At 39.5% G+C, this 12,779-nt stretch overlaps 1 protein-coding gene across 1 annotated transcript in view; it reads right to left on the bottom strand.

Moving 5' to 3' along the window:
- Positions 1–902: 902 nt before the first annotated feature.
- The window catches only part of LOC122422023 (translation machinery-associated protein 7-like), a 71,459-nt gene continuing 59,582 nt past the window's right edge, over positions 903–12,779 (bottom strand). Inside the window, exon 4 of the mRNA XM_043438192.1 lies at positions 903–1,094. Within this exon, the coding sequence (XP_043294127.1) occupies positions 903–1,094 (192 nt within the window). The remainder of the gene's footprint in view (positions 1,095–12,779) is intronic.

Below are 12,779 nucleotides of genomic sequence, written 5' to 3'. Positions count from 1 at the left end.
ACTGGAGCCCAAAACGACCTAAAGAGCAGTGCTATCGGGAGAAGCCGAGCCAGGCAGAGAGTCCAAACCCACGAGATAATCTGAAAGAGTCAGAAGAAAGTGGAAAACAAGGTAAACGATTAGGAACAGAATGTGGATATTTTACTTCAGTCAAAGGTTGAGAGGAGTGCTGGGGAGAGTTTCTTAGTCTTTGTAGAATAAAAGAGTCAATATGGTTGAGATGTCTACCTCCTGCCCCATTGTTACCGAAAAATCAAGCGGGTTAAGACCTGAGGTAACTGGAGCTGACTGAGCCTTGTTGTCAATGATTTGGTGGAGCGCTATGTCTGATGTCTTGCTTTGCAGTGTACTGATGATGTCATATAACCCGATAATAATTTTTCCTGGATCCATTTTTATTTCCTGATTCATTTAAATCAAAGATGATTTAGTTTGTAGTCTCTCGTTTTGCATGAATGTAGATTGAGAAAGTTACTCACTTTTTGCTCCCCCAGTGTTTGGCTACCTCATCTAAGGGCTTGGGGATCAGCAGGTAGAATGAAGTGACATGTAGTAATGTCACTCCTGTGTCAAGAAAACCTTGAGTCATGCGTGTTGAACACACTTAAGTTTATTTCTTTCTTCAACCACATTGCCATGTAGGCAGGGTGGCTCTTCTTTATCTTCTAGCTATACCTTCTGGAACAGGTGGCCACCAATGTAACCAGTCACAGAGATATATGGGGTATCCTGTGAGTTTTTTTTTTTTTTTTTTAACAAAATTTTATCCTTAAATGTACAATAGATTCCAAGACAATACTTCATTCTAGCTATAGGTGGCAACAGATATTACGGCAGGGAACACAGATGTTCAAACAGGAATGGAACTAAGGATCATCATTGCCTCAGGCACAAGGAACAGCTTACTTTTTGCCAGATTTCCTAATTCCACCTGTAGCCAGGTGGCTTTTTTCTATGGCCTTTGCTTTTAGCGCCTCATGTTTCTTCTGCTCCTCCTTCTGTTTCTGACTGAATGACTTATCTTCCTTGTCCAGCTCCTCAGCTTGCTTCTTGGGCTGCTTCTTGTCACCTTCGAGGCCTGATATGATGCCTGTCTGAGATGTTTATAACCATGAGGATTATAGCCATTTCACTGGCTGAAACTCAGTCAGATAGCCTCAACCCAAAGGAAATTGGAAAGTATAATTTTTCTGGATGTTCTGGAAGAGGGAACAATAGGTCACTACTGTAGTCATGGGAGGGCTTTCCTGGTGGCTCAGCAGTAAAGAATCTGCCTGTAAATACAGGAGATGCGGGTTCTATCCCTGGGTCAGGAAGAGCCCCTGGAGAAGGGCGTGGCAACCCACTCCAGTATTCTTGCCTGGAGAACCCTGTGGACTGAGGAGCCTGGAGGGCTATGGATCATAGGGTTGCAAAGAGTCTGACATGACTGAAGTGACTGAGCATGCACACATAATCATGGAAAAAGAAAACTCAGGAATCTGGGAAAAAACTCAGGAAGAAGATATCCCTCTTAGACAGCTAGTGTATAGCTTTGATGTGTTTCCATAAGTCCTAATTAACTGATGGGGATCCTTTTGAAGTCGGGGGTTTAAGACCAGAAAGTAGCTACAGAAATAGTTTGGGTTTAATATAATAAGAGGTAGAACCTCTTATTATTACCAAAGAATTGATGCTTTTGAACTGTGGTTTTGGAGAAGACTCTTGAGAGTCCCTTGGACTGCAAGGAGATCCAAAAAGTTCATCCTAAAGGAGATCAGTCCTGGGTGTTCATTGGAAGGACTGATGTTGAAGCTGAAACTCCAACACTATGGCCACCTCATGCGAAGAGCTGACTCATTTGAAAAGACCCTGATGCTGGGAAAGATTGAGGGCAGGAGGAGAAGGGGACGACAGAGGATGAGATGGTTGGATGGCATCACTGACTCAATGGACATGAGTTTGAGTAAACTCTGGGAGTTGGTGATGGACAGGGAGACCTGGCGTGCTGCAGTCCATGGGGTCTCAAAGAGTTGGACACGACTGAGCAACTGAATTGAACTGAACTGAACTGAGGTAGAACCCCAATGCTAAGTACTGAGAAAGAGGAAATGCATTAAGAACAACTATACCACTGAGAATCTACAGTATTGGGAAACTGATCTGTAGACAAAAGAAAGGGGCAAATGAAAAATTATTTTCAAGAATGCCTAACTGCATAGACATAAAGATGGTGATTTCTACATCAATGGTAGGAAAATGAGAAGAGCTGGATTTATTGGAATCCAAGATGATAAAATTGGGTTTTGAAATCTTGGTTTGAATTCCAAGCAGAACAGTCCTGGGGTTGCTTGAAGAAGTGTCTGAGAGCCAAATCCATGGTAAGTTAAACCATGGAAGCAAGTGAATACTTAGAAGCAGATGAAGGCATAACTACATATAGAGAAAGAAAGATTCTAGAACCAAGTTTTGAAGAATATCCTCAGGCAATGCAAAATCACATATAGCATGTCATAGGTTCTGCTTATAAGAGAATCCAAAACAAGGTAAGAATGATTTCAGTAAATTAAGATTTAAAAATTAATTTATTTTTTGCTGTTTTAATCATTCCTTTTTATTGATACATATTTTTTTTAACATTTGGGATACATGATATATGATACCTGTTCGTTTTTCAGAGCAAAGCAGTTGTTATTTAATTTTGTATATTCTATAAAGTAAAACAATGATTTGCTTATTCTTTTTCCCTAGGGCAAATGATTATTTTAAAGAACCCTAATATGTAACCTATGCCTTTGTCTGTATATCTATATAGAACAATAGCTATCTAATCCTATAATATTAAAGGAATTATTTTTAACTTTCTCAAAGTTATATGGCTCCCTTCTCTCTAGCCAGTTTTTAAAATAACCATTTCATTGAAAATAATTGGATGAGTTATGACAATGAACCAGGTCTGTGAAATGTATTTTCTGCTTTGAGTTGTTCATTTGCTTGCATGACTCTAACCTGTCTTGAAGGCAGATTAACAACAATTAACAACCCCAGAAGAAAAGTAAAATAATTAATAATGAATTTTAACAGATGGCACAGTAGCTAAAATGTGTGTGGTAGGAAGCAGAAGAGACTAGTACTCGGAGGAGATAATTCTGAGGCATTTTATTTTTCTTGGTGTGTTGCATAACTGAAAGACTCTTTCATGATGGACTTTGGAGAAATCCTCTTAGTTTAAAACCCTCGATAGGAATGCACAAGTGGCCTTCTTTAACCACAGAGTCTGAACTATCTCTTAGTTTTTCTATAGGAAAATATCAGTAAGGATTAAAAAAAAAGAAGATTAGAAAAAAGTATTTTCTGAAACAAGTTGTTTTAAGAGAATGTGGAGAAACTGGCTTCAGACTGAGGAAGACCAATCTCTTATCACTTTCACAAACTTGAAAAGTTTCCCAAGGTACCAGGAGCCTGAGTAGAATGACCGTAGTTTTGCTTATCACTCATTGTTCAGTAATGAAAGTAGATGTGTTCGAATGTTTTATGATAATTATTCGCTGGAGATTTTTCCTGGGAGCTTGTTTGGTGTGTGTGTGTGTAAAGAGATGAAAAGACTCTTGGATTTAGGCACCGTTATTGAATTAAAAATTATAAAAAAGATAAGATACTTTGCCTTCAGGTAGAGACAATCTAGTCTCTTCTTTTGATTGTTTATGTACCCTAAATATAACAGAGAACAATGAATGTGGGTGGAAACACAGAATGCAATATGCACAGAATATTATTTTATGATTTTTTTTTTATTCAACAAATATTCATCCAAGCCAAAGGTGAGGAGGGACTGAAATACAGTCACCATTCTGCTTGACAGACTGTGTCCTCTGCTAACAACTTCAGGGTGAAGTTGCATTTGCCCTAAAGAAATTTGTTCTACTTTTCATAGAGGATCTCTCCATGGACCAAGTCAACGGCCTGTGCAGAAACACCTGCTTAAATAAGGTACTTTTTCCTTTTATTTTTGCACAAAGTTTACTTAATAATGCCATTTGCAGCAACATGAATGCACCTGGAGATTATCATACCAAGTAAAGTAAGACAGCGAAAGACAAATGTCATATGATATCACTTATGGAATCTAAAAAATGATACTAATGAACCTCTCTACAAAGCAGAAAAAAACTCACAGGCATAGAAAACAAACTACGATTATCAAATGGGAAAGAGGATAGTGGAGGGGCATGTATTAATTAAAAGTTTGGGATTAACAGATACACACAACTATAAGTAAAATAGATAAAAATACAAGGACCAACTATATGGCACAGGGAAATATAATTAAATCTTTTAATAATAATATTTTTTATAATTTAAAAATTATAATTTTTAAAAATAATTTAAAAATCTTTTAATAATTTAAATCTTATACTTAAATCTTAAAACTTACGATGGAAAAGAATCTGAAAAAGAATGTGTGTGTGTGTGTATATATATGAATATGAATTACTTTGCTGTAAACCTAAAACTAATAAAACATTGCAAATAAAAAAAAAAAAGCAAATACTCAACAAATCCTGAGCGTGACTCCAGCTATCATTCTAAAGTCCAAAACTTAACACGAATTCTTGTTTATAGACCCTGAAAGCAAAAAGAATTGAAAACATTTTGTATAAACTGATTTTAAGACTGTGTTTTGTAACATCTCCCAGTGAATAAAAGGGGACAGAGTACCTGTATATTGGCGCTCAGGTTTAAACAGTTTAGATTTCTTACTTCTTTTTTCATTTCTTTCTTTTTGTCCCTGGACACATCTGGGAAGCTAATAGACAAATCCTTCAGTCTTCTCTGAATGTGACAGACTTTGTGTCTCAGTTGATTAGAAAGTCAAGCTGTGCTAATGATGGGGGCAACCTTGTCAGGGTTGATTGGTGTAAAGTCTCTAGAGGTTAGTACATGTCTCAGGATAGGGACCTGTTCACCTCTATGGAAGATGACTCTAACACATCTCTGAGGAAAGGAGAATGGAAGTTCCAGGCAGAGCAAGGAGGCTACCTGGGTCAAGAGAATACATGCAGAGGGGGAACTTGGGCTTTGGATTTCATGTCTGTTGTTGAGGGAACTGGCATCTGATTTCAGAAGTAACTAAAGGATCAGAGAATAAAACAAACAAACAAAAACTACAGAAAGCTGCATGTGCCTTGACATTTTATATTACACTTAGAAAATCTAGGAAGGCTTTGGTGAGCATCTCAAAACATCTATATTATTACTTTACAGATCAGGAACCTCATGATAAATTTAGCATTTGGGCTAGAACCTAGATCTACTGGCAGATTTCACTTCACAATGTAGAATTAAGGTTAAAGGAAGGGGAACATTCAATAAAATGTTTCTGCATACACTGCACCTGATTAAAATCGGCAATTAGGCTCTAACTAAAACCAATGGAAGAAAAATAAGCAATTCAGCATTTGAACATCTTATATGCGGGAGTTCAAATGATAACAAGATCTCTAGAGAACAAAAGGCCATAGAAAAATAAGAAACGGGCAGTTGTCTGAACTTCTTAGATTGTTCTAGTTCAGACTGAGCCTTGCTTGTTGGACCCAAGCAGGGGTTCTGGGAGTTCTGGCTGAGTGTGGGTGTGGAACCAGCCTTGACACAAGATTGTAAAATGAGGACTTGAGAGAGGTCAGGAATTTAATATCCTTGGGTGATGCTGAGTTTGACAGCCCACGCAGACAGAATGCCCAAGCAGCTAACTGACAATATTGGTCTAAGTAGTAGAAATTGAATATGAGGCAACTGGCGGAAGACTTGGTATCTTGGTGCAGCAGAGCAAGAAAGGCTAGGTTAGCTGGAAGATGATGAGTTGATTATGTGTTGACATTATAGGAACTTTAAAAGAAAAGCCTAATGCCATACCTGAAGGTGGGAGGGAAACCTTAGAGGTGCTAAGCCTGTTTGGATCTCTGCCTGTGACTGCTTAGAGGAAGTTGAGTCATGAGATGGAGGATATGGAAAGAAATAGGTGTCCTGAGGTTTGTTTTGATGCCTGATTGAGGAAAATGCCCGCTGGCCCACTGTGCAAGGGTGGGTCAGGGTGGTTAGAGTATGGGATACTGACTGAGAAGATCTATTGATCGTACCTTTTTCTTCAGACAACAAATATTTATCAAGCACCAATTTAGTACCAGCTACCCAAGATGCAACTGTGAGCATGACAGACAGGATCACTGTCTTCATAATGCTTATTATATTTATAGAAAGGAAATAAGCAGCTAGATACAGGAGTAAAATTAAGTCCAAATACGCTACGAAAACAAACAAACAAAGAATAGGGTATCACATAATGGAAGAGATTCTTTAAAGTAGGTGCTTTGGGAAGATCTTTATGATAAGGGGATGTTTAACCTGATGAAAAAGATTTGCCTATTTGGAGAACTGCTGCAAAGCATTCTAGGCATAGGAAAGAGCAAAAAAAGAAACTGAGGAAGGAAATACTTCAAGGAACTACCTCAGTTCAGTTCAGTCACTCAGTCATGTCTGACTCTTTGCGACCCCATGAATCGCAGCACACCAGGCCTCCCCGTCCATCACCAACTCCCGGAGTTTACTCAAACTCATGTCCATTGAGACAGTGATGCCATCCAGCCATCTCATCCTCTGTCGTCCCCTTCTCCTCCTGCCCCCAATCCCTCCCAGCATCAGGGTCTTTTCCAATGAGTCAACTCTTCGCATGAGGTGGCCCAAGTATTGGAGTTTCAGCTTCAGCATCAGTCCTTCCAATGAACACCCAGGACTGATTTCCTTTAGGATGGACTGGTTGGATCTCCTTCTAGTCCAAGGGACTCTCAAGAGTCTTCTCCAACACTACCGTTCAAAAGCATCAATTCTTAGGCACTCAGCTTTCTTCACAGTCCAACTCTCACATCCATACATGACCACTGGAACCATCTAGGAAGTGTTGAAAGGGCAGGTTACGAGAGCAGGGTTTGCATGTGGAGTATGGCATGAGGTGAATTTGGAGGTGTCAGAAGAGAGGGGACCATGTTTTATATTATGGGTTTGGGTAAGTGTGGAAGCCAAGGTGGTGTCCAGTCATATTCTCGTGTGGTCCTTCCACACATTGTACTAGGATTAGTCTGTGTGACCAGTAGAATATGGTAGAAGTAATGGTATGGGACATTAGAGATTACGTTATAAATAATACCATGGGTTGTATTTTGGGTGTGGGTTCTCCCTGACTTTCTCTTATTCTCTCTTTCTTGGATTATCTGCTCTGGGGGAAACCAGCTGCCATCTTGTGAACAATCTTGCAAAGAGGCTCACGTGGTGAGAAAATGTAGCTTCCTGTTTAAGGCCATATAAGTTATTATGGAACTGGATCCTCCAGTCCCAATCACACCATCAGATCACTGCAACTCCAGTCAACAGCTTGACTGCAATCTCATGAGCTTATCCTGTGCTTGAATGACTGAGCAAACAAGTTCCAGATTCCTGATCATTAGAAACTGTGAGATAATAAATTGTTGTTTCAAGCTGCTAAACTTGAGGTCCTTTGTTATGTAGCAATAGGATCTTATATAGTAAGGAATTTGATTTCATCTAAATACAATGCCTTTTTGAGCCACGGGAAAGGGGGGATCACTGCAATTATCACTGGCTTGAAGGTTGACCAGTTGACCTCTTGAGATTGTTGTTCATTGAGTTTGCAGGACTTCTTCCCTGTCGACAATGTTACATTCAGTCTCCTTATTTTTAGGACTCAAGTGCCAACAGAATGAAGAAGGTGTACTACTTGCAGTTGCCTTGAAAACAAAGACAGAACTACATTTAGAGATTTAACAAAGTAGTGTTCCTCTCTTCAGTACAAACTGAAGAAGAAACATTTCGAGTATTGTTGTCTACTCTATGAACTTTTGTAGAGTAACTTGGAGGAACAGTTCTGTGTTCAGCATTGTGAGACAAGGACTATGACCAGAATAACAGTTCCTGTCCTCTAGTAGTTACTCACCATCTAGGGTGGAGAGAGATTATTTTAGGCTCTGTGCAAATTGGTGGCACTTCTCTTCTCCTGACCAGATGGCACTTTGTTCCTACTGTTAACAAGGAGACTAAAATTGCAAAACTCCAAAAACAAAGACTGGTCTAAGGGTTTTCTCTTCCTTTATTTCCTAACAAATACAAGCACTATTTATATTGCTTCCTGACCTATATAAAACTATGAGACTTTTTCCCATCTAAAGAATATTGGGCCCAGGCGTGGATAAGGCTTTCCTGTTGTTAAGGTGAATGGTTGAGGGGGTTAATCTGAAGCTTATGTCTATGAAGCTTTTGTCTTAAGTCTACGTACAAGTAAAGGGTGACGTATCTAAGACCAAGGATGTTCTTAGCCCTCTACTGTTTCAATCAAGGCACAGAAACTGAATTTATCCTGATGTCCTATCACTATCTTATATGCTCATATTTGGGACCTTGAGAGACAAGCTCTCTCCTAATTTTTGTTGTTGTTGTTCAGTCACTAAGTCATGTCTGACTCTCTGTGACCCCATGCACTGCAGCACTCCAGTCTTCCCTGTCCTTCACTATCTCCCAGAGTTTGCTCAAACTCATGTCCATTGAGTCTGTGATGCCATCCAATCCTCTCATCCTCTGCCGCCCCTTCTCCTGCCCTCATTCTTTCCCAGCATCAGGTTCCCTAATTTTATAAATCCATAAAGAGCAAGCAATCATAGTTTAAAAACACAGGAGACTTGAGCATCTACATATATCTCTTTTTGCTGTGGACACTCTCTCTCTTAACTGTATATAGAGGTCTTTGCATTTCTTCCTTCAGAAGAATAGACAATAGACATTGTTCTTTAATTCCTCTGATCTCTAGGAGAAGCAAAACCTTTACTGGCAGGGACAGGGAGGCATCAGGCTGTTTGTAGGGATTTTTTCCCCACGCACCTCCTAAAGCCCAAGCAAACCCAGAACAAACACTATCAAGATAAGATATGCCATTGGAGGTATATACCTCAAGGTGACTTTGAGATTTGGGGCCCTTGTTTGGAGTTCTGAGCAGTCTTAATAAGCAGGTCTATCATCTCAGTGAAGAAGGAGATCAAATGGGTGCACCAAGGCAGAACTGATTGGCTAAGTTGCCAATGGCCACAGAACGATCCAGGAAAAGCCTGGCACTGGGAGGACAGAAACAGCTGTATCCAAGCTGCACTGAAATCTGTCTCTAATTACATTCACCCAATAAAAGCTTGGTTATTTACCACTGGAAAATGGTTCATGATGGGACTTACATCTCTCATCCTTCTAAGTGGTTTTGCCAAGTTCTTTTCTTCCTCTAGGTTTGAGGTGCCAAATGTTGAGAGAGCACATTTCCAGAAGGTCCTATTTCTTGCCTGGCAACAATGTGGAATCATCTAGTAATCGTGAATGCTAAGGGGATATTTACTTCTTAAAAAAAAGAACCAGTCTTTTCACGAGGGCATTACTGTTATCTGTGTTGTAGGAAGATAAAGCAGCCAAAGTTCTTCATTTATCCAATGGCAGGCAGCCCAGGTTAACTATGTTTCTGAGTTAGTCTTAGTGACTGCCACTGGATACAGGTTTCCACAGTTCCATTGTGGATAACGTACTACTGCATTAGCCCTGGGAGCGACATTAACCGGTCAATAAAGGCCTCATGAGGTGTTTTATATGCCAATGTCAGTCAGCATATAGCAGGACACTGGTAGTCATTAAGCAGGCTGTGTCTGCTGAATGGTGTTCATTTTCAGTCTTGTCGGTGTTATGTTCTTAAACAGAAGTGTTACCACCACACATGGGGATTGTACTGTTTTCTGAAGTCTCAGTCTTAGCCTAACCAACTGCCTGGATGTAATTTGAAAAATGACAGTGAGCAGATTCTATATGACATAGTGGTTACTCTGATTAGCTTTGGGACCAGGCAGACTTTGTTTTTAGTATGAGGTGAGCTTGAGTTTCTTAATCTTACTGAGCCTTGGTTTCTGCCATGGAACAAGTGGGGACAATAATACAAATAAAGTAAAAGGAGAATGCATTTTCACCATTCCTGGTTCCAAGGGAGATATGTGCCAGGCTTTGATAATACATGCAAAATGCTTAGAATGTCTAGTATACATTAGATAAGTGGTTTTTATCATTGGAAGAAATTCTGAGCCCCTGTTTACCAATAGGGAAATTGAAAGGTGGTTGATATCTCTGGTTATTCTATGAATTCATTGTGAGAGCAGCGTTAAATGTTCTTGTCCTTGATTTCTTGCCTGATGTGGTTTTCATAATCTTTATTTGTCCTAGATGGTTTATGCTGAAAAGATCTGTGTAGGAGTCATTTTTGCAGATTTTGTGTTAACAAAATAAATAGAACAAATTTCATCTTTTTCTCTCAAAATAAGTTCTTTACATTGGCCAACCCACTCACTCCATCCTTCCCGTCCTTTCTCAACCCACATAGGCCTCCCCTTCTACTCCTCTGGAGACTGAAAACTTGTCAGCTGGCATCTGCTGATGGTAAATGCTTTCGTTTTCCTTCATTAGGAAAGAATCTCAAGAAATACAGTAACAGGGAGCATAGGAAGAAAACAAGAATTAGCTCTTTCTTTTTCAGTTTGCTGCTTGATTCCTTTTCAACTCATTAAATATATTGGTAAGTCTAAGAATAGGCAATTGGATTCCATTTCCCTTGTCAGTTTGGATCAACTGGCAATGACTTTCTGGAACATTGTCTTCTGAAGGCTTCTGATGGTGTGTTCAGATTCAACAGTGAAAAACTGTAGTAGTCAACTTAAAGTGAATCCCATGAGTGCATAAAATGAAGGAGATATTTGCTATCCATGTCTTAAGGTTTCAGATTAATGGTAATGACAGAAAATCTTCTAGGGCGAGAGTCATGGTTGACTCAACTTGATTCATCCTAACATAATTCAGTGCTTTGCATTTTGCTTCTCAAACTTATTTATTTATTCAGCAATACTTGCTGAGTACCTACAATATTCTGGGAATCTGTTCAGTCAGAAAGTGGATTCCACTGACAACAAGCAGGGTGTACCAAGTTCCATAGTTTACCACTCACTTGTTCTATTTCTTTCTCTTCCTTTTATTTGCCATTATCTCAATTCAGGACCTCATCATCATAACCTGGGCTGTTATCCTCATGGGTTTCTGGGCATTAAGAGGAAACCACTCCATTCCACTGACAGCACAACTGCTTAAGATCTTGAAACATACTTACAAGTTCTCCCAAGGAAGGGATGAAGTAATGCTGAGGGAATAGAGAGGGAGAGAGAAGAGAGACAGAAGGTAGAACTAAGTGGATAAGTACTGTTACTGACAGATTACTGGGAGGAAAAAAAAAAACTTACTTGAAGATAGTTTTCAATTAAGCAGAGACACCAAGAAAGACAAATTTTCTCTTTCTCAAAATGTGTCATACAGACACATGCTTTTTTTGGTCTTTCTTTGTAAGTTGTAAGAACTATGACTTCTAGTCTCCTAAATGATGCCCTAGCCATCATCTTACCCCATTCACTCCATTCATCCCATGTTGCTAGAAAATTTTTTCTAAAATGTACATCTCCATCTCTGTTACTCCTCTGCTTAAAATCCTTTGATCCTCCCCTTACCCACAGTGGAAGTTCTTTGTAAGGACCTATCAGTGCATTAGGATAGTTGGTGAAGTGTGAACTGAATGTCTGCTACTGAGTTAACCTATTGAAGATCAGTAGTAATTTAATTTTTAATGTGAATTTTGCCATTTTGAACTTCAACATCTTTCCTGAGTGGAATAGCAAGAAATGAGGTTGTGTGTAGTTTTCTCCTCTGTCATGACATACAACATGTGGCCACTACCAGCAATGACTGTGATGATGTCCTTCAGTATTTCACTCGAATTCTGGGATTTTCCAGGGATATGTGTCCTGAATTGCATCATCAGTTGTCACAGATTTTACAGTAGAAAAGCCTCTAACTCACCAAATAAATTCCAAATTCCATGAACACTATATAAGAACTTCCCTGATATTTTATCTCTTTAGACAAACCTCTGAGAGTACCAATTCCACCGTCTACTTGTTCAACGTGGTCTCTCCTTCTGCAATATTTTCACCCTCCCCTTCAATCAACTTGGTAAGCTCAAATATTTTAAAATCACAATTTATTTCAAGCCTTACTTTCTCTATGATGTCTACCTTGTTACTTCCTCCCTGACTCTGGTAGAATTGACTGCTTACACAATTGCACAAGAATTGGAAGAAGGAGATCTTTTCCTTGTGCATCTCTCTCTTTTCATTCCTCCATCATGAGAGCTCCCCCTTCTGGTCTCCCAACTCTATTTAAGTGAGATTTCTGTTTATTCAAGTTTATAACACTGAGACACTCAACTTGGTGCTCTGTGACAGCCAAGAAGGGTGGAATGGGGGAGAGGGGTGGGAGGGAAGTTCAAGAGGGAGAGAACGTTTATATACTTACAGCTTGCTCATGTTGTATGGCAGAAACCAACACAGCATGGTAAAGCAATTATCCACAAATAGAGAAAAAAAAAATGTTTTACATCCATGATAAGATTTGCATAGCTGAAATCTCTCTGTGAACCATTGCTTTGGGAAACTCCTATATAACATCTACCTGGGATTCACAAGTGATTCAGTGGGAAAGAATCCGCCTGACAACCCAGGGGACCCAGGAGATGAGGATTTGATCCTCAGGTCTGGAGCATCCCCTGGAGGAGGAAATGGCAACCCACTCCAGTATTCTTGCCAGGAAAATCCCACGGACAGAAGAACCTGGTGGAC

Source organism: Cervus canadensis, chromosome 19, assembly GCF_019320065.1.
Source record: "Cervus canadensis isolate Bull #8, Minnesota chromosome 19, ASM1932006v1, whole genome shotgun sequence".
Lineage (NCBI taxonomy): Eukaryota > Metazoa > Chordata > Mammalia > Artiodactyla > Cervidae > Cervus > Cervus canadensis.
This window is presented reverse-complemented; position numbering and strand designations above follow the sequence as displayed.